General features: G+C 33.5%; 2 protein-coding genes across 3 annotated transcripts; one reads left to right on the forward strand and one right to left on the reverse strand.

Annotated features, from left to right (window-relative positions):
* The first annotated feature begins 4,190 nt into the window (after window positions 1–4,190).
* LOC132282335 (cysteine-rich receptor-like protein kinase 42) lies at window positions 4,191–8,053 on the forward strand. Its single transcript, XM_059783979.1, has 6 exons — window positions 4,191–5,156; window positions 5,802–5,915; window positions 6,036–6,386; window positions 6,529–6,763; window positions 6,924–7,068; window positions 7,193–8,053. Exons 1-6 carry the CDS (start codon window positions 4,325–4,327, stop codon window positions 7,568–7,570), a joined length of 2,055 nt encoding a protein of 684 aa, XP_059639962.1. The 5' UTR covers window positions 4,191–4,324; the 3' UTR covers window positions 7,571–8,053.
* A 126-nt stretch (window positions 8,054–8,179) lies between these two features.
* Window positions 8,180–20,129, reverse strand: LOC132282332 (DExH-box ATP-dependent RNA helicase DExH17). Of its 2 annotated transcripts, XM_059783974.1 has the most exons (28): window positions 19,920–20,129; window positions 18,222–18,347; window positions 17,562–17,745; window positions 16,908–17,069; window positions 16,539–16,776; window positions 16,388–16,424; window positions 16,247–16,293; window positions 15,941–15,978; window positions 15,758–15,779; window positions 15,435–15,647; window positions 15,157–15,313; window positions 15,016–15,067; window positions 14,576–14,647; window positions 14,084–14,133; window positions 13,846–13,963; window positions 13,694–13,757; window positions 13,531–13,614; window positions 13,311–13,436; window positions 13,037–13,233; window positions 12,759–12,947; window positions 12,408–12,659; window positions 12,261–12,310; window positions 11,840–11,857; window positions 11,566–11,648; window positions 11,268–11,469; window positions 11,130–11,167; window positions 10,711–11,043; window positions 8,180–10,628 (listed from the first exon to the last, which is right to left on the reverse strand). In XM_059783974.1, the coding sequence occupies exons 2-28, from the start codon at window positions 18,299–18,301 to the stop codon at window positions 10,096–10,098; spliced, it is 3,639 nt and encodes a 1,212-aa protein (XP_059639957.1). In that variant the 5' UTR covers window positions 18,302–18,347; window positions 19,920–20,129; the 3' UTR covers window positions 8,180–10,095. The 2 variants fall into 2 exon arrangements, with proteins under 2 accessions (XP_059639957.1, XP_059639958.1); XM_059783975.1 differs by lacking the exons at window positions 16,247–16,293; window positions 16,908–17,069; window positions 17,562–17,745; window positions 18,222–18,347; window positions 19,920–20,129 and having other exon boundaries at window positions 16,539–16,675.
* Between the last annotated feature and the right edge of the window lie 1,959 nt (window positions 20,130–22,088).

Genomic DNA, 22,088 nt, shown 5'->3' on the forward strand with positions numbered 1-22,088 from the left:
AGGTATTTTTTATAATTTAAAAAAATATAATGAAAAAGGAAAAAGAAAAAAGTAAAACAATATGGATTAATTCTTTCTTTTTTTTCTTTTGTCCTGTCAAAGACAAATTTTATTACCTAAATAATCAAGGCCGACCCTGGGGCAAGGCAACCAAGGCAGGGACTCCAATTTAGAAAGACCTTAAATTTAGGGTCATAATGCATTTATAGTGATATATATTTGAAATATCGCTACTTTTACACCATAATTTTCATAATTAAAAGACAATATACACTTATATATCATGTAAATTTATGAAAATAAATAACTTTTAAAAAAATATGACAATAAACATATGTACTAATAATATCAATTTATATAGATAATACAATAATTTGTATGGTAACAATAATTTGTTTCTATCTTCTCCCTTCAAAAGAAAATTGAAAATATTTTTTTACAATTGCACTCCACTGTTAAAGAAAAGGACACTTCAACCTCAAATTTTATAATTAAATAAAAATTTTTTATTCCAAATATCATAATTACCTATTTAGTTATGAAAAGATCTATTGGTCTGTGTCTCGTCTCTAGTTAATTAATGTTTTGGGTTACTTCCAACCTCACTGATCATTCACTCATTTAATTTGAGTTTTTTTTTTTTTTTTTTTTCATGTGATTTTTAAGAATTCATTAAATAAGTGGACTGGGCTGATTATAATCTTAGAAAAATGATACTAAAATCAGTCTCAAATTCAGAAAGAACAAAAAAATAAAAATAAAACGTGTATCTCGTGAATTTTTTTTTTAAAAAAATATTTGTTAATATACTAAAATGATACTAGAAGCAATATTTTATACATCACAGTTACGAGAAATGATTTTAAATATTTTTTCATTCATTCAATTTAGATGATGTTAAATTCTATGGCCATATAGCCACGGCCTAAGAATCAAATTCAGAATAAAAAATAAAAATAAAGAATTATAATAGATATCAAAGTGATATAAAAAAAGAAATCATTAAAGTGACCATAAACATCCCTCTCCTTTCACTTCTCCTCTCTTTCATTACAATTTCACATGCACATTCTCCTTTTTTAAGGAAAAATATATATATTTACAATGCAAGTATGGCATTATAAATTAAGGAATGACGGCATGGTTTCTGATATTGATGTAACAAAATTAATTTTAGAATTACAATTCTTAAAAGAAGTTTTACCAAGAAAAAAAAAAAGAGTCAATTGAAGTATTAGATTTTATAAAAATGCTAGGTTATTGTTTTTCAAATTTTTGAATTTGCATATATTATTGATCTTACCTACTATCGATGATATGTTCAAGAAATTTGATTGTAACACTTTAATTGATAATTTCGCATCACAAAATGTAAAATGATCACATTTACTTTGATATGAAGTTGAATTTTAATTTTTGTCACTAAGTTGTGTTGAATATTTTATTTTATTTTATTATTATTATTTTTTTTTATATAAACTAGATCGTGCTCTTTAAAAAGCACCAAAAACAGGTTTTATTTTGTGTGTTTTTAACATTAATATATTTTATATGTTTATTGTATCATTTTAAGCCTGAATAATTACAATCTAAAGAGAATTTTCAACATTATATCATAGGGGAGAATCTCGATATTAACTTGCACAAGGGAATTACAAAATAGGTGAGAAGCTAGATGACGAGTTGACCTAATTGCATCGAGTGAAATATAGGACAGAAATTATTGAAATAGTTGATCTAGAATCAACCTTATATAAAACACCAAGTTAAACATGACAGTAAAAACCATTGAAACTCACAAAATAATTACTTGAGCGTCTGATTTGAAAAGAATAGGCCATGAGATTCACTGTGGTATTATATCATAACAAGTCACTTATATTGAAAGGGTCTTTTAATAAGACTAGTCATTTTCCCAATAAATAAAGGTACCAATATACTCTATAAAATAACACATTCACTCCAATTCTCCTTTTTCTAATTTGACCCATTTTATAAAGAAATGTGACATTGCTTCACTTTTTTTAGATGATAGTTTCAGATCTATATGCATTTTACATTGTCGACCAAGATATATCACAATCGCATCCACCATTAACAGCAAAAGTCAGAAACGCTTTCCATAAAACAAGATTTTAGGTGCATAATTTCCTTTTTGGCCGCGGAAAATATGATATCTTTAGCTATCATAAACCAAAATTCTCAAGATCTAATTAGCTAACTGTTAAGACTCCACTCACTATCTGTGAGTGCTTTGACTTTAATTGAACCCCATATTTGGGAAGGAAAAAAAAAAAAAAAAAATCTATATGTCAATCAATGAGTCATTTAAAAAATAATAATAATTAATAAAAATTTTAAAAAGGAAAGAAAAATAAGAAAACTTTGAAAGGGAAAAAAATTAGACTTTGATTCAAAAAGGAAAATTTGACCTTTTTTTAAAAAAAAAATTAAACGAATTTAAAGAGTAACAAATAGAAGAAATACAAAATTTAAGAGATAGTTTTAGAAAATAAAAATTTTAGAAAATGCATTATATGAATTTTTTCATATATACATATAAAAATACATAAATTTAATATATGTGGCGGAGCCAGGCCACGGGGCACGCTCCTGACTATAGCTTGACTTTTAAGTCATATTCACAGTGAAGAAAGGAGATGTACAAGTCACTCAAAAGTCTAATGATAATATATCATTTTTTTTCTTGCTATTTTATGATTTTTAGTATTGTAATGGAACAAATATTAATAGTTTTATGTATTATGTTATAATAGAGACTATAATTTGGATTGACAAATTACAAGACAAAAAACGAGTCAATTTTGTCGGTTTTTTTTTTTTTTTTTGTCTCAATTCATAACTGTGATATGAGTCCGACCAAAAGAGAATTCGGGTCACAATTCAAGAACAAATGCTTACATCTTCTTAAAAAATGAGAGCTGAATAGTGACCCTTCAGTTCCACAACACATATGCTATAACTTATCTCTCATGTCCCTGCTAACACAATTATGCCTCTCCAAACAAATACGACTAAACTTAATGAATGATTATATGAATGTATTGATTCTATATCGGCTAAAAATACATGGATACTTACATATGTCATAAACTCCTATATCATCGTGTTGAGAAAGATTTCATTTGGTGGGATGACAAAATATCGGGGAAGGGTAATTGTGGAAGGAGATAAAGAGTATTGGATAAGACACTTTTTGATCAAAAAAAAAAGAAAAAGAAGAGACAACGCCAAATCAAGTGGAGCAAAAGTCATGTAGATGTGAAATTTGGGCGTAAGCCAGGTGTCCTTTGATCGCACATAAATGCGATTTTAGGTGCAACTAACCAACTCACACATTTTTCAACACTCGGTCGGTTTGTGTATGTTTCCAATCACCGACTTGAAAAAAATCATGCTACAAACAAAGTCCCACCAATTCCCCAAAATGACGAAGGGCTGTGCCAGGGTGCTTGGGTAGTGTTAATAATTTAAGGACTGATTTGAGTGGGAATGGGCCTACCATATAACGTCGTTATGATGTCAGTTAACGAAATTTCTTAGATTTATAATCTTTCACATAATAAATTGGAGAATTCATAAAAACATTAAATTTATAAAAAGTAAATTAATTCAACGGTAAATATATTACGTATTTAATAATTTATTCACTATCAATATAATAGAAAAATATTAAAACTTATTCTTTAAAATAATTTAAATTTTTTAAAAAATAACGATTTAATTTAAGAGGGAAGGAGTATCATTTTTTATCACAAAAATAAAAAAAAATATTATTATTATTTTGTTGAAATTGTCATAATGACATTATTAGCGGGTGGGAGCTGAAATTGTCTCCCATTTTTGTATGGCCAATAGCCAATTCCGAGAGTAATTGAGAAGGCAAAATATAGAATGACCGCTACCAGCCTGCAAATAAAAGGAAATATTCACCGCGAAAAATTAAAGTTTTTTTTTTTTTTAAAAGCGTGTAAAATTAAAGTTGTCAAAAAAAATTCCACTCGCCTTTCCCTTGCCCTTGAATTGGTGGGAACGGGAAAAAAGTCTTTTAGAATATTAGTAGTGCTATTTGTCAGTAAGGAAAAGTACGGAAAATGACTTTACAGTGGGAACACTATAAAGTAGCTCCTATATGTTGCTACTCTTGCGCCCCCCCCCCCCCCCCCCCCTCTCTCTCACGCACACAACACTGAAGAAGAGACTAAAACAAGATGCAGCAGCCAATTGAGTTTCATCAGATGCCCTTTAGTCTCTTATTTGCTGCTTTCTATTTAGCATCCACATTGATCTCAACAAACAAAGAATGAAACCAGAGATGGAAACAAGAGAGAGAGATGAGATTTCCAGTTTACCCAATTTGAATTCTATGCAATTCTCAGCACTCATTTCCTCAAATCTCACATGGGTCTTCTTCCTCTTCTTCTTCATCAATTTTTTCTCACTCTCACAGTCCGATCCTCGAATCTCCGTGGCCAGCCTCTTCTGTGGCAACTCCACACCGCCACCAAACACCAACTACGTCCCAACCTTTGTCAAAGAAATGGAAGTTCTCTCACAACTCGTCGCCACTAATCACTGGGGTCACAACGTAGCGAATTCAACACCACCTATCTACGGCCTAGCCCAATGTTTCCAAGACCTTTCTCACACTGATTGCCTCCTCTGCTACGCAGCGAGTCGGACCAAACTACCCCGTTGCCTCCCTCATCTCTCCGCTCGCATTTATCTTGATGGCTGCTTCCAACGCTACGAAAACTATAGCTTTTTCAATGAAAGTGTCGACCCAATTCGAGATTCGGTGAATTGCAGCAGTTCATATGGAGATGCAATTGGCGATGAAGCTTTCTCTTCCGAATTTAGGAAAAATGTTGGAGACTTGGTTGATAATGTGACTAGAATTGCCGCGGCAAACAAAGGGTTTGGAGTTGTGGAGGCGAAGGGAGTGTTTGGTTTGGCGCAGTGTTGGAAGACTGTGAGCAGGGATGGGTGCAGAGAGTGTTTGGAGAAGGCGGGTAAGGAGGTGAGAAAATGTGTGCCGAGTAAGGAAGGGAGGGGCCTAAATGCTGGTTGTTATTTGAGGTATTCTACGGAGAAATTCTACAATGATGAGGCTGAAGAAGTAAATAAACATTCTGGTAAGCTTAATTTTTTGATGTTGTGATCATATAAAAATTTCTGAAGTGAATGGAGTTGATCTTAGGATGATTCTCTATTGCATGATGTCTTTATGATATAATTGAGATAAAATTGTTTTTGAGATGAAATTTTCATTTAAATAATGGGTTTTAGATTTTAGTACTCACAATATATGGTTTTATCCCACAGTTATTTATGGGTATATATGTTTGTTTATTTAAGTCTTATTATTTTGCTGACTACTGAGTTTTTTTTGGTGGTGATCTATTCTTTGGTTAAGAACTTACGGTTTTCTGCTTCTCTGAGTTCTCTCCTTTTGTGATTTTTCCCCCTTTATCTATTGTCTTCTCTAACTCAAGTGTCTGTGTATGTGTGCGTTTTTACCATGTTTTATTTGCAACTTGCAAGAGCTGCTTAGGTATCACTCTTAAATCTTAACAAATTACCAAATTCTTCTTTTTGTGAATTTCAATTTCATGTCCTTCTAAGAATGCACATCTCTGTTTACAATCTATGGATGGATTGGGTTTTTTATTTTTTAATTTTTTTTCCCAATTAAATTTTTAATTCCAGTTTTCAGTTATAAGTTGGTATTCTTTGATCAATTGTCAGAATATTGATAATAGAATTTGTGTCTTTGGCAGGGAACTCTTTAATAGGGTATGGCATAGCTATTGCTTTGGCAGGGGCAGCCTTCTTCATGCTTTCACTGTCTGCTGCTTATGCAGGCTATGTAAGATTTTCAAAGTTGAAAGAAGGTATAATTCCTAAACATTATCACAACATCAAGTAATAACCTGAAGTAAAACAATTGCTACATTGATGAATTGTCAATCATTAGTATTCTGATTCAGTAATATTTTCATGCATTCATGTAGAACGTGAAAATCTCGGCCAGGTTTCAACTTTATATAACAAGTCCAGTTTGAATTTCAAATACGAAACACTAGAGAAAGCAACAGATTATTTTGATTCTTCAAGGAAAATAGGCCAAGGAGGAGCTGGTTCTGTGTTTAAAGGGACACTCCCCGGTGGGAAAACTGTTGCTGTTAAGAGATTGCTTTTCAACTCAAGACAATGGGTAGATGAGTTCTTCAATGAGGTAAATTTGGTAAGTGGAATTCAACACAAGAACCTAGTGAAGCTTTTGGGTTGTAGCATTGAAGGACCAGAGAGCCTCCTTGTTTATGAGTATGCACCGAACAAGAGCCTTGATCAGTTTCTTTTCGGTAATCTCTTCCCCTCAATACGATCGTATATGCAAATTCTGAGTTTTTGTTCACATCACATTTTTTATTTTTATGAAACTATCAAAGGTAAACAACAAAACAATATCTCAACCACAGTAATAATACGTTTTCACTTATGCAGATAAGGACAAGATTCAAATTCTCAACTGGAACCAGAGGTTTAATATTGTTTTAGGAACAGCAGAAGGGCTTGCCTATCTTCATGGAGGTTCTCAAGTAAGAATTATACACAGGGATATTAAAAGCAGCAATATTCTTCTTGATGAGAATCTTACCCCAAAGATTGCTGATTTTGGACTTGCCCGATGTTTTGCTGCTGATAAGACTCATCTTAGCACTGGAATTGCAGGAACACTGTAAGAGATGATTTTCTATTTAGTCTATTGTCCCACTTCTCATCTACGTTATATTAAAAAAAAAACAATCAACCAGTAAACCACTTTCATTATTTTTTCATTCATCATCTGTAATGCCTCTATTCTGTCATCCTATAATGCTTGTCTTTTGGTGGTGCAGAGGGTACATGGCTCCTGAATACCTTGTCCGAGGACAATTAACAGAGAAAGCAGACGTCTACAGTTTTGGAGTGCTGGTTCTTGAAATTGTTTGTGGTAGGACAAATAATGCCTCTATAGAGGACTCGGGTTCCCTTTTACACATAGTAAGATTCAAATCCCTCCTGCATTATGCTTTCCAAAGCCTTGTGACAACGTACATACTACAGAATTCGATTTTGCATAGTTTTGTTTGATGATTTGGGAGAATATATATCATTTTGGCCTCAGGTTTGGAAGCTATACAGGACAGATAGATTGGCTGATTGCGTTGACCCGTGCCTAGAAAATGATTTTCCAGAAAAGGAGGCATCCCGCGTCCTTCAACTTGGACTTCTATGCACACAAGCTTCAGTTGCTTGCAGACCATCCATGGATGAAGTAGTTCAGATGCTGACTAACAAGGATTGTGAAATGCCTCTTCCTAATCAACCTCCTTATTTGAATGCTAGCATGCTGCAGCCAAACAGGTCCATTAGGTCTTCCGGCATAAACAGTTTGGTATCGAATATATTGGCAAAACTTGAGGCGTCAGACACCTCTACAGAGTCATCTTTTATGCAGACTTCAGACGGGCTATCAAAAAGTCAAGAACTACAACAGAAGTAAATTCAATCAAGTACCCTGTTGTGTAAAGGGACACACTAATGCAAACTTGACAGCATCAAATTTACAGCTCCATACAAAGCAGGTTTCAGAGCAAGGGTTTCATGATTTTCTTGAGAATAGAAGAGCAAATTTTATTTTTTTTAGAGGAGGGGGAGGCAATGGACTCGCACATTGTCATCTCGAACCCGTTCGAATTCATGACCTTTCTTTAGGAAGTAAAAATCTGATATCGTTACTGCATGTTGGCAAGAGAACAGCAATCTGTTGCAATTTGTTTACCTCTTTGAATTGGAGCTTCCATGGGAGATGAAATGGGATGTGTATGCCAATGATAGAAGCAAGGAAATTCGGAGTACACGATTACAAGTAGCTCATGGTTAATTTTGAGTTTGATGCCAAGAAAATAGCAGAGTTGGGGCCAGGTTTTTTTTTTTTTTTTTTTTTTTTTTTTTTTTTTTTTTAATTATTAGTTTTATTTGAGAACAGACAGCACTGATGCCTACTCATCATCTCTTGTCATTGTCACATAATCACATTGAAATGCTTGTTTCATCTCAAAAGTTATGTGATTTGGGCGGTTGCTTAGTGGGATATATTTGATGGTGATGCTTTTTCTGTTGACAATTGAATTTAATAAGAATACAGACGGTTGGTAGTTTCAGAGTAAATGATTATTGTGATGGCATAACAACCACATGCCATTTGGCATTGCGATGGTTACGCAGCAAATCAGTGTACATGCGTAAAAATAATTTAATTGACGTGTGGGTCATCCTTTTTTTGACATTGTATTTGTAGGTAGAGTAGTAGTGGATCCATAAACAAACGGCTTGGATTATTTTCCAACTCAGCTTTGTGCTTGATGTTTATTGGGACCATTTGCATTGAGTTGATGGCCAAAACTTGGACCTCTCTCTACAATAAATGGCATAGACACTGCAACCATGAGAGATAAGAAGAATGTGACTGTTCCTCTCATGTGGAGTACCGTAAGACCAGAACTTATTTTTTTTTTTTTTTTTTATGTGTATTCTCTGTTAATAGGATAATTTATATACATTTTAATATTTGACATTATTTTATACAAAGTAATTATTTTTATAGACTACACTGAACAATTTTTTTTTAATTATTATTATTATTTTCCTTATCATACAAATATAGAGGACAACATTGAATCCTTCACACTACAATTTTTCTATAGGGTTGAGTTTTTAGTCCCAATTCAAGATTTTAGGAAAATAAACAATAAGCTAAAGATTTAGGGAAAAAAAAACAATAAGCTGAAGTGCCTCTCTGATACACTATATGAACGCATTGTTCAGAATCATGCAAAAACCACATTCCTAGTTTGTGAACTGGTATGACTTTGCCCATAAGTATAAACACGGAAAAAGTTCCTATTTGGTTCTACTTTCAGAAAATGGCTTTATGCTCTCAAAGAAAACACTTTGAAAATTCTCTGCGCTGAGTATTTTCAACATGTTCCTGAAAATGAGTATTTTTTTATTTTTTATTTTTTATTTTTTATTTTTTATTTTTTAAATTCCAATTTCAGATAATACACTTATTAGTTGTTTTCAGTTTCCAACTTTCCACGGCTAATGAAAATTATTTTATAATTTCACTTTTCTTAAAAACTGTTTTCCAGTAGCACAATCTAGAAGAGGGCCTTTAAAATATGCCACCTTCTCATGAAGGTAACTTCAATGGTCATTCAGTGTTTATATGATGGCATTAAAATAAATCCAATCATGTTCAGGGTGTTAAATGCAGTAAATGATTTGTCCATCTTGGTTGGAGAAGCACTTTATTTCTTTTCAAAGGTTTTACAGCAAGAAACATGTAATGTCTATATGCCACCTTCTCATGAAGGTAACTTCAATGGTCATTCAGCGTTTATATGCTGGCATTAAAATAAATCCAATCATGATATATTTATATGAACATGTAATGTCGCATTAAAATAAATCCCAACATGTTCAGGGTTTCAAATGCAGCACACTTCACATACTGGTTGATGGTTGCACTTGTGTTTTCAAAAGTTCAACACTTTGATTTAAAATCTGGTACATTAAATGCACAACCCCACAATAGGATGTACTAGGATCTGCAATGCCATTTAGCCTCTTTCGTTATATGCTGTTTTATCAGCACCATTCATTCTACTACTGATAGAGATGGAGCACATGAGATCATAAAACACCTCTGGCATTGTAAGGTTCATTCAAAATTTCCATCTATCAGGAGCATTCTTATATTTGATCTGTGCTCAACATGTAGTGAACTTCTGAAACAGATTGATAAAATATTACTTCAGACTCTGTAAAGGAAACGTACCTTTGTAAGTGGAGCAACTCATTCATGAAATTACAACACGTTTTGCTGCACTGTGCTGCACAGTGAGAAGCTTTACTCCCTCCCGTCTTTTGCAATGGAATGAAAATACTCGTGAAAAGTGTAAAAACGGAATCTAGGGATGCCATAATATTTATGTAGCCTCTCTATTTACTGTTGAAAAGCAATCATAGAAATGAAAAAACGCTCTTAAACCCAAGGAAGGAATCTACTTTCCTGGTTTCACCGGACGTCACCAGTGAACAGCACTGTTTTCCTGATAAATTTGGAGAGTATGGCTGCTTCCCACTACTCTCCATGAAGTTTCCCAGGTTTGTCAACTGCAGTTCTTTCTTTAAAGAGGGAGTACCGAGAGATGGCATTTTGATTGATGTCAGATCAGCGTCACTGCTTGAAATGTTTGGATAAATGTCCATATATCCACATGCGCCACGAGAGCTTCCACAAAGCATGTTCTTCATAACCCTTGCGGTTTCCTTTCTATCAACAGTGTTTCCCACTTCCTCGGGTTCTGGATCTAAATTGATCACAGGCTGGTGCTTGGAAAAGAGTTCATTTGTTCGTGCATAAGACTTGGACTGCAGGGCCTTCAATTTGTCAAACACTGGGAAGTTCTTAGCTTTCCTTTGTATGTGTTCAAATATTGTTTCTTCGGTTGCCATTTTGGACAAGCTCTCTTCAGGTTCAGGAGAAAGATTTCCTTGAATAAATATAGTTTGTGGTTAGAGTTTCATAAAAGATGCAAATAATGATAAAAAGAATACACATCAAAGTAACAGTACCAGGGCTGATATGGCGCTTTGGAGTCGGATCTTTCCCAATATCATCTCTACTTTGTTCTACCCCTTTTGGTTCTGAAGATGGCATTACAATAGTCCAACGAGGAATTTTATTTCTCTCCGTTACTTCAAATACTTCTATAGTATTATCCAGTTCAAGCTGCTTTTCGCGAGAACGCTTTCTGATGAGAACCAAGGCCTCAGACGATGGAGAAGATAGATTATTTGATGCAGCCAAGAGAGGAAATGTCTTGGCCTTTTCACGTATGTGCTCAAATACTGTTCTTTCAGTTATAATTTTGCAATCATCATCTTCAGTTTCAACAGTCGGTGCACCTTCGGAAATTTGAGAGAGCAGTAGTAATGGGTGAAAAAACGGAGAAACGTATGAAAACTGCAGAGAATTGACTCTTAGTTTATACCTTCTTCCAACTCTTCATCTAGGAGGTTGAAACTAGGCCTGGATTTGGAAAACCAAATGGTTCATTCAACAGCAACTCAAAGACTAACCATTATAAATTGTAGCAATTTCAGGAACAAAAAAAAGAGCTGGCACTTACATGGAATTGCTCTTCCATTTGGTTTGATTTGAATTATGGAGTTCTGTGGTTGGAGCTCGAGATATAGTATCAGTGTCATCTTCTATAACACACACATCCTTGGGGTCAGGAAAAATGGAAGGCTGCTTAATTCCACGTTTATAGATCACATTTGAGTCGCACTCATTCATTGGTACAAGTTTTTGATGGAGATCAATACCAACTGCATGAACATCAATATGAAATGAATCTGACAAATTTAAAATTCAGTATCAGTAGATACAAATATACGTTTCTAGTAGATCAGGATGGAATTTACTGAATTCTTCAAAAATTAGATCTGCCTTAACAGTCAGTTTTCCTTGCTGAGGCTTTGATAGTAGAATTGTTGCACTATAAGGGCTGCAGAGAAGACCAATAACCTCAGGTTTACATTATATAAAAAATTAGCCTCCAAATCCATTAAAAACAATGTGTTTAATGAATCCCAATTTTTCATAAAATGGTTGGCAACTTGGCATGCCATAGGACTGCCTCAACATGTTTTGTTGTGTCAAATAAAAAATAGGAGCAGGAACTAAAAGTTTATGTACCTGGAAAACTCTTCCACTCTGCTGCAACCAAATCAAAGTAGTTATTCACTATGTTCATGTTGAATGGAATAAAGTAATAAACCAAGGGGTCAATAGCTGAACAAATGAATCAATGCAGATCATGTAGCAAGTTTCCAGGCCAAAGTAACAGCCAAACTATTTAAAATCATTAACAAAATTTGGACTACTACTCATGAAGTATACCCTGATTGTAGAAAAAGAATGCTATAGAGTAGAACATTAACATAAAGAATCGGGATGAATGGATGATACTGGGCATGTAGCCTTAGAAACTAAAGCACACACTGGTGGTTACTCCAAATCAATGACAATGTATGACATTGTTTTGATGAGGATCCCTCAGTTTGATTGAGGAATTATTCTAATGTCCAATCACTGACTCTAAACAACTTAACATCACCTTATTTTCTCATGAAAGACAATAAGATTTTCTTCTTCTAAACCAACAACCTGTAAGGAAAAAAAAAAAAACTCATTTTTAGTTCCCTAAATGAATCACTAATTTTGTTCCGAAAGCAAATGCACAGAAATATTCCTGGTCACATACCATATCGGCATATTGTCGTTTGGTTGATTGTGCCGATTCTGTTAGCCTAGTCAATGTTATTATTAGCTTGGCCTTTCCTTGCCTATGGCAGTCAGCTTCCTCAACCTTCATCTCCACTTTTGAGGGTAGTGACAGTAGTGACTCCTTAATATGGTTCCCAAATGGATATTTTCGACCAGTAACTATCTCTATCTTTCTAGGGTCAGCTTCAGAAAGGGTCTCAAAAGACTTCACTCCCATTGAATGCAGAGCCTGGATAGAATAGTATGGATGTAAGGAGGCAAAATCAGAAATTTGTATGAATCAAGATTAAGATATCGAATTTTTTCAACTAACGAGCGTAAAGCAAACCTTTGCAGTCACCATTCCAATACCAGGTAATTGTTTCAGCAAGTATGGACTGTCATCCCATAGCTTTTGATGTAAAGATTTGGCTAGAAGAGTTGAGTTCAAAGCTCCTTTGTAGTTCTTCTTATAAATAAAATACTCCTTCATGCACTTGGCAATTCTACACCCATTTGAGCATATAGAATTCATGTCCTATAGCAATGTAAACTGGTTCATTATTTGGTAAGTAAAGCTTTGAGCTGAAGAAAATAGTACATTATAAAATTTTGAGGTGATTAGACCTGGCTCGTGGATAAATCATGCACCAAAGGGTCCCCAGTCAAGCAGTCATTTGCCAACACAAATATCTTCTCCTCTCTGGTTTGAATACGCTTTTTCTTTTTCCCTTTACCGTCAAGGATGTGAAAGCGAAGCCGGCCATCTTTATCAGTATTTATGTCATTTAGTAGCTTCTTTTCATTTCGCCTGAGCTGTATCCCTTAATTTCCAGCAAAAATGAAATGTCACTCCAAAATTTTGTTACTTCAAAAATTGCTGTCAGCACATGAAACATACAGGTAATTTCTTCAGCAAGGCAAATTATATGAAGTGCATCTTCTACACTGCAGTTTGTAGGGGACTGCATAATGCGTTTCATTGTGTTGAATTTCAAATAATACTTTGTCATCAGCCTTCCAGGCTCTGAAGAAAAGAAGTCGGGAAATATTAGAATTAAGTTTAAAATATTTTTCTAGCACATGTAAGTGCAAGATACTATTTCACGAGTCTGTAATACCAAGTGGCTTCAAGAGGAATCCATCTTCATCAGTCCAGATCATCTGATATTGTGTTAACTCGTTGACTTTCTGAACACAAATCTCTGGCAGAACATAAGATTCATCAAGCAGTGGGGATGGAGTAAATATTTAAAAACTTTACCAATGTATTTACCACTGTACCTTGCATATGCTTCTCTATACGGTCACTAGGAATCCCTCTCTTTAATGCATAATTCTCAGGATTCTGATTTTGCATTATCAGTATCATAAATGTGATTGACTAAAAAAGAATATCCAAAAGATTTCCTTAAGGTATATGAATTAGAACATGCCTTCTTCATTCTCACATATAAGAACGAGCACTTCAGCCATTCAATTGCCCGTGTTATATCTGAGACAGCCAGTTGAACTATCTCTGCAGTTAGATGCTCTGTGATGCATGAGAGCAGTCTAAAGAGAAAGGGCAAACAGGTAAAATACCTAGTCAGATTACATGCGTTTTTATTTTAATGTGATGTATATAAATTCTAGTGTACCATAAGAATAAGAGTTGAAAGATTATAAACATACTGTGATTCGACCATTTCACATCCATTCAGAAGATTTTCATACAAATGGACCTAACATCATATGAAAGCAATATTACCAAGCAATAGATAACAAAATATTTAATAAAGAAGTAAAGGAACTATTGAAATTGGCCAAGAAGTACTTCATGAAAACTAACAAAAACATGAAAAATAAAGGGAAGTTATATTTGCAGTTCAAGAAAAACTATCCTCATAATCCATTTGATTTATTTAATAAAGAAAATGACACAATTTTCCTCAAAAGTACGTTTGCGGAGTGTGAGAATGATTTTGAGGGACAATTGTGTCAATTAAAAAATAAAAGAGCAATTGGAGTGTGAGAATGCATTTATGGAGTGCGAATACCATTTTCCATAATGAAATCTAGCAATTACATAAGCAAGACATAAGTTCATTGTGCATGTTTCATGCAGAAGATTGATTGATAGATAGATATACATATATATAGAGAGAAAGAGAGAGATTAAATTACTGTTTCTCTTCTTGTCATGATAATAACCATCCCTGTATCATCAAATGGTGGACGGCCTGCCCTTCCACTCATCTACATAACCAAAAAGCTGATTAACTTTTGATTAGAGATCAAAAGTAGCTAAAATATTGAAAAGTGAAGATCTGCATGTGGTTCGTACAAGTGCAATCTATGTCCATGAATATCATGTCTATGTTCATTGATCACTCACAGACCTTTATAAGTTTTAGCATTGACAAAAGTATTACTTGCCAACCCATTTGGACCCCTTGCAGGTTCTAACCAGGGGGCATGCAGATCCCACAGACACATAGTTTCTCCTCCAAAAATGACTTCTCTAGTCGGGGAACACAATAGATATTTTTCACAGATTACATAAATTATATTTACAGAAAAAAAGTAACAAAATTATTCAAAAGATTCTCAAAGACAAGCGACACCTGCAGTATCATTGACCGGTCATATTCCATGTAGTGCCCTTTTTCCTTGTTGCTGGTGAAGAAGCAAGTTAAATGGATTAAACACAAAAGAGATCATCAGTGTTCTAATAGCAAAGTTATCAGACAAATAGTTCAGCATACAAGTGCTGTGTTGATTTGATCACTACGGTATGTGCTGGTAAGTTGATTCCATGGGCAAGAGTGTTTGTGGTGCACAGAATCTGAAGATCACCATGAAGAAAAAGACCTTCAATGAAGTTACGATCCTTTAGGGAGAGCCCACCATTGTGATAACCAACTGTGAAAAAGTAATCAATTAACTAAACAATAACCTGAATCTCATTTCAAGATTAATTCATGAAAAATAGTAACAATTATTAACTAATTAGAATTCCACAGTAGGAAAAATTACCACATACCGCCATAGAGGATATATGATTGCATTTGTTTGTCACCACAAGATAGTGAAGCTTCCCGTAGCCTTTCTTGCTGTTCTCTGTTTTTAATAAATGGATTTGAATGACCAAAGGTCATTGCAATCTGAGAGAGTCGTTGTGCTGCTTCTTGTGCTCCTTTTCTAGTTGAGCAAAAAATGAGGGCAGATTTCCCTCTAGAATATTGCATGAGAATATCTGTAAATCAGTTTTGTAGATTCAATATTCCTGATATTTTACTATAGTCATAACAAACAAAAATAAAGAGAACAATATTTTGCTGAGTAAGTTAAGCATATCCTGCTTACCAAAAATATAGTTCTGTAGGCGCTGGATAAAGGAAAGATAGAATAACCATCAGGAAATGAAAATTGTTCAACATGCAAATAATGACTAAGCAAAGTTGCAGTTAACAGAATTGCAAAGAAATCAAAAAATGTAAATTATTCATAACTTGTGATGACCAAAAATGAAAGAATATGAGCACTCACTTTTTCAAATAGAAAGTCATTTTTTGCAGGGGTGTAGCCTGCAGGCAAGGATAGCCATGATAAACAAATAAATAAAAGGGCCAACAGTCAATAATATATAATGTCTTATATATTCATACAGACATTAAATATGATATTATACATTCACTTTAGTCATTCAAATTGCGACATGCGTAGAGCAACGTGAAGCAAACAACAACATAGCTTGTTAATCATTTCCTAGAACTTGTACTATCATGGATTTAAACATTACCAGAAAGAGAGAGCTTAGAAAATTGATAATGGAACTAAGGATTTTATATCTACCAAAAACTTTGGTTGTCAACTTTACAGGTCTCATTTCTTCTCCAAACCTGTGGAGAAAATGACAGCCGTGTAGAACTAAATGGGTAGTGACATTAAATATAAAAAGAAGTATATCCATCACATAATAGGGTTAAAATGTACCTTTTAATTCCTTGGGTAGGAACCATAAGCCATTCCGCTGCAAAAGTTAAAATGTATGTTCTGCTTATTAAATTTTTTGTCAACTTTAAAGACGAATATTACAAAATAAATTGGAATTATGCTAGTTATTTCATTATCAGCACTTTCATACCGAGGTCATTAATATTTGGGATAGTAGCAGAAACAGCAAGGAAACGGACACAAGCCAGAGGACTTGATTTCAGTTCTGCGTTGCGAGACAGCATTTTTATTCTACTTACTATTGCCTCCAAAGCTGCTCCACGTGGATCATTCAACAAGTGAACTTCATCAATAAGTACAAGTGCTATATCACTGAAAAAGCTTAAGCCACCATCTTTTATGCTGTACCGAGTCACTGCATCAAACTTCTACAAAAAGGACAGAAGCTTCTTTCAGCCATGCTCCAAAAATAAGGTTCAAAATCAAACAGATAAAAAGAAAAAGACAATGCAATTTCCCTTTAAAAATAATGCATAAGCATTATTTATTTATGACTGACCTCCGGAGTAGTTAGAATAATGTCCGCTTCTTGTATACTCCTTATGTTGTAAGATTCATTATCACCTGTCAGCTCCAGGCAGTTTATCCCCCATGACCCGAGCTTCTGGTTCCAATCGCGAAGCTTCTCCTGTACCAAAGCCTTAGATGGGGCTACATAGATCTTCATGCCACATGGAAATAAAGACAAACCCAGTACAACGGCTTACTAACTGCCAGAGAAAGAAAGCATGCATGCATTTCTAACATAATATAATACAAATTATACAATGGAAACAGAAGCATGAATATCTATGTTAAGGACCAAGGACTGCTGTCACCAATTTGTAATATGGTATGAATGTCTAAATCAAACTGAAATCATTTAGTAAGAGAAATTGATCATTGAAGCAAATGGATAGTTATATGAGATGAACCTTATCAATGAATAACAAAGTATTATTGCAGCTTTCAGGAGTTCCACTATCCCCCACCCCACCCTCACATTTCCCAAGAAAAAGAATAAATTAATTAATTATTAAAAAACAGTGTTCTGTGGGCATCTTGGAGTGTGGTGCCCTTGAAAAGGAGAAACTGACACTTTCACTCACATCTCGTATATATTGAACTAAACATCTAAAACTTCAGTGCAGGAAAAACTGAGTAAGGAGCATACTGTTTTGAGGGTTCCCTTTATATGAATAAATCTTCCATCCGCAGAAATGAACCTCGAGAGGAGCCTCAAAATACACAGCTCAAAAAGTACTGTTTTTCCACTTCCAGTTGGTGCAGAAATGACCATGTTTACATCGGAGAGGAAACAAGCAGAAAAGCACTCACTCTGCAGCGAGTTAAAATACCTACATGCACAAGCTGTAAGTTTTTTTCCCCACTAAATGGTACAAGCTGTAAGTTACTACACTTTGTATAGCAAGAGAACAGTATTAACTAAGCAGTATATGAAGCCAATTATTTATAGATCATCCAGGTCCCTGCATGGTTGATGTTAAAAAAGTGCAGACAGAAATTGTTAGAGAAAAAGTGAAAATCCTTCAACATTGACCAAGGCCAATTAGAGACATTGTTAAGTTTAAGAATTCTCAGGAAGATATTGTGCCAAAAAGGCCAAAAATAGTAGGTTCTTCCAAATGTTCATGGACACATTTTTCTTAGTTGAAACTTTAATCAAAATTAGCAACCTGAAGTGAAAGCTCTGTAGAAATCATAAATTGAGAGTAACAGAAAGTATCAACATGTAAATCATGACCTCAAAATGACAGCTGATGGCCACATTACTGCATCAATTTGATCAAATTTAAATTAAAACACATATTACCTGAAGCTAAAAGTTGAACGGAAAGGAACTGGTAGATCTGAGACACATTTCAGAGCATAGGAATCCATAGATGAGCTCATTTATTGGTGCAATAATGCAAACTTCTTTTTTTCGCCTTTCGTTTTTCTGGTCATCAACAGAGGGATGCAAAAATTATCAGTAAATCGCTTCTGCAACACAACTTTATAATAGGATCAGATTTATCAGCTTCTTCAAGTATGGCCAATGAGCATGCAAGCACGTTGAGTTTGTTTAATTGAGGAAAGTGTTGCATTCTAATTATAGCAGACAATAAATCTAGAATGGGAGTTGCAACAGATGGACAAAGGAGAAAACTATTAATCAACAGTAAGCATGAGAAGAAAGCAAGATTTTGCTCATACATTGAAAATATTCAAGAATCTAAAAATCAAGCATGAAATAGAAGTGAAAATAACACTCTTGCCATTTCTCATATTGCTATTTTTATTTTCATGATGCACAATGAACCACATCAACAATCTCAAATCTTCATTCTACAATAACATATACCTAAAATTTGTTGATTCATTAAAAACTTCTTAAAAGGAGTTCTAAAATATCAAGAATTTTAAATCTTCATTTCTAATAACAAAAACCTAAATTTTCATACATCCATCCCTACAAAATTTAATTTCTCCCAAAAACTAAAGGAGATGTCAAAATATAAAAGAAGCATATTATGTAGGAGAAGGATCTTCTTCGGTGGATTCCTCTTGTTCCTGTTTAGTCCCCTTCGTTTCGGAAGCTGTTTCTATTTCTACATCTGTTTCTTCCGAGTGAAAACAAAAAAACTCATCAATGTTCTTCCCAAATTAAACAAAAATTGTTCAAATGAGAAATAATCAGACTCAAAATACGGCTAATATCTAACCAAGGTGCTCCATGCCAGGAACACAAAATTGAAGTCTCTCTGTCCCAATTTATAAAAAAAATAAAAATCGATTAATTAATAAATAATTAGAAAAAAATGAAGTCAAGCATGTAAACCAGTAAAAAAGGAAAAAGAAAAAGAAAGAGATCGTATATCATGTATCTTCTGTTCATGAAAAAATTTCAGATCAAATGAAATTGCTGAAAATCTGCTACTTCCAATCAATATTAATAGATGGCAACAATAATCACAAATTTGAAACCAAAGATCCTACAAGAACATATAAATTTTGAATTCGATTAAATTTGTAGCAAATACGCTCTCAACACCAAATCACGCTTCCCTAAGCAATATGGAAAGACTGACGAGTTCGCAAGTACTGTGAAATTGAGATCCACTGTAATCGATGCCGATGGCTTTAAGTTCAATTCCAATTCGAGCTGAATTTTCTACTGGACGATCACAGTGACTGAAACTATCAAGCAAATGTATAAAATTTCCTAATATCTTCCTTGTTCTATCAGAGCATTCATGTATACGAGGTGCAAGTAATGTAACTGCATTATATACACATACAATATGCACACTACACACTGATATATATATATATATATATATGTATGGATTTTGTATCAGAGCACATATATATTAACGCGTGTCCAGGAATTTTTTTTTTTCAATTTTTAGAAATTGAATCGAGAAATAGAGAGAAAGTGTGAGAGAGAATGAGATTTTGCAAAGGCTCTGTTCACAATTTTCTGAGATTCAACGGAGAAATCTAGAGAGAGAGAGAGTGAGAAATTTACCTTGGGGAGCAGAAGTAGAGACTAGAGAGAGGAAGTACAGAGCAAAAAAGAGAGGAGTGTTTATAGTCGGAGTCGATTACGCTTTGGTCCTTTGGCGGGAGACCCGTGGTCTGAACTCTGAACTTTTATGATACCAATGGGCTCCGCTCCAGTCACGTTGTGTAGCTGTTCTGGGATGGGGGTTTTCACCACTCTAAAGTCTAAAGTCTCTAATCCGTGAATTTTTCTAATTATGATAAAATTTACGTCTAAACAAATAGTAGGGAAATTTAAATAGCTAAAATCTAGGGGTGCATTCGATTTCGATCGGTTTAATAATTTTTTCGAACTAAACCAATTGTAACGGATTTATAAAATTTTAAATCAAATCGAACCATTTGACCAAAGAAAAAAAATAGAATCATGAAAAACCGGTTTGGTTCAGTTCCACGATTCCTTTTTTCTTTCTTTCTTGTTACAAAAATATTCATATTTTAAAATCTACATGCACAACAATAAACCAAGTTACTAACATATTCAGAACTATTAATAGTTCAGAACTTTTAATTCATTCTTTTATATCGCTTTGAACTTCTAGAACTGAAGAAAACAGGGGCGGAGGGAAGGGGGGGCTGGCGGGGGCTATGGCCCCCCCTAATTTTTTGGAATTTTTTTTTAGTACAGGTAAAAATAAAATAATATAACATATATGGTATAAAATTTATACTTGGTTCCCTAAGAAATTTTTTTTTCTTTCTTTAATTAGCATTTAACAAAAAATAATTTGTATATAACCTAAAAGAAAGTGATTTAATCGAGGACTATAAAACCCCGATAAAAATTTAAAATGACTATCTTAAAATTTTAACTCAAACACCATACTTTCCATAATGTGATTATTTTAAAATCCTTCCAACTCAAGCATGATTCTTTTCATAATCTTATTATCCTAAAATTCTATCTCCTACATGATTCGTTCCATAACTTATTTTTATTTTTATTGGAATGCTTTTATACAAATTCTATAAGAAAATAATTTTTACAAAATCTAGAACAAAAATTTCATTTGAAGTTTTGAATATCAATTTAAGAATCTAAATTCTTATTTTATTAATTTGTTTGTGTTTTTTTTTTTTTAATCATTGTTATTGTTTTGTCAAATTTTCAATTTTTTCCTTTTTTTTAAAAAAAAAAAAAAATCATTTTTGTTTTTTTTTTTTTCTTTTCAGTAAATAAAGAGAGTTATTTAATTAAATTTTTTTTTTTTTTTAAAGTTTAGATAGATATATTTTTGTATAAATATAATAAATAGTAAAATATTTTTGCCTACGAAATATTTTTTTTTTCTTTTCAAAAGTTCTAGCTAAGTATGTTGTTTATAATTTTGGCCCCCCCCCCCCCCCAATCTCAATATTCTGGCTCCGCCCCTGGAAGTAAATAAATTCAGAATTGCTAATAACCTAATACATTTAGAATTACTAATTCAACAACAAACAAACAGCCACAATTAAAAATTTAGTCACTAAAAAAAAATTATTTAATAAATTGATAAAACCTAAGAGAATTAAGAGTATGTGGACCATAGAATTGATAGTTGCTACAAACTTTTAAGTGATTTGATTGTAGGATTATATTATATTATATATACTGTATAATTTAACATATATATATATAACATAAAATTCGATTTAGTTCGGTCCTAAAGGATTTCAAACCATGACCAAATTGTATATTTACGGTTTCATAAATTTAGAATTGTAACCGAATCAAACCATTAACAAACCAAACCAAACTGTCCAGTCCAATTTGGTCCGATTCGACCGGAATTTCATGCACCCCTAGTAAAATCTTATAATGATAAAATTCATTTCCCAATGAGCCGCCAAGGAAAAAAAAAAATGACTAATGTTTATAATTACAATTTTCCCGTCGGATAACAATTAAATTGCACAAATAGACTCCTAAAAAAAATGAAAAATCTTTTACCCGACCTCTTATGTTTATTTATAATTATAAATTCTCCTGTCGGATAAAAATTAATTGCACATTGGTGTGCCCCTAACCCGAGAAGTAATAGTGATAATGAATGTGATAGTGATAAAAATTAATTGCACATTGGTGTGCCCCTAACCCGAGTAGTGATAGTGAATCCCCCAATCAAAAAAAAAATCATAAAATGGTTAGTAATAA

The sequence above is a fragment of the Cornus florida genome, unplaced genomic scaffold, assembly GCF_030987335.1.
Source record: "Cornus florida cultivar Cherokee Brave unplaced genomic scaffold, ASM3098733v1 CherokeeBrave_3.0.0_Hap2_Chr11, whole genome shotgun sequence".
Classification (NCBI taxonomy): domain Eukaryota; kingdom Viridiplantae; phylum Streptophyta; class Magnoliopsida; order Cornales; family Cornaceae; genus Cornus; species Cornus florida.

What these genes read in the sequence shown, in the direction of transcription:
- LOC132282335 (XM_059783979.1), top strand. Translation starts at nt 4,325, where the DNA reads ATGAAACCAGAGATGGAAACAAGAGAGAGAGATGAGATTTCCAGTTTA. An exon ending in AGAAGTAAATAAACATTCTG is followed by an intron (nt 5,157 to 5,801) that starts GTAAGCTTAATT and finishes TGTCTTTGGCAG; the next exon opens with GGAACTCTTTAATAGGGTAT. An exon ending in ATTTTCAAAGTTGAAAGAAG is followed by an intron (nt 5,916 to 6,035) that starts GTATAATTCCTA and finishes GCATTCATGTAG; the next exon opens with AACGTGAAAATCTCGGCCAG.
- LOC132282332 (XM_059783974.1), bottom strand. Translation starts at nt 18,301, where the DNA reads ATGAGCTCATCTATGGATTCCTATGCTCTGAAATGTGTCTCAGATCTA. An exon ending in ATGACTTTCTATTTGAAAAA is followed by an intron (nt 15,780 to 15,940) that starts GTGAGTGCTCAT and finishes TCCTTTATCCAG; the next exon opens with CGCCTACAGAACTATATTTT. An exon ending in ATTCCTCTTGAAGCCACTTG is followed by an intron (nt 13,437 to 13,530) that starts GTATTACAGACT and finishes TCTTTTCTTCAG; the next exon opens with AGCCTGGAAGGCTGATGACA.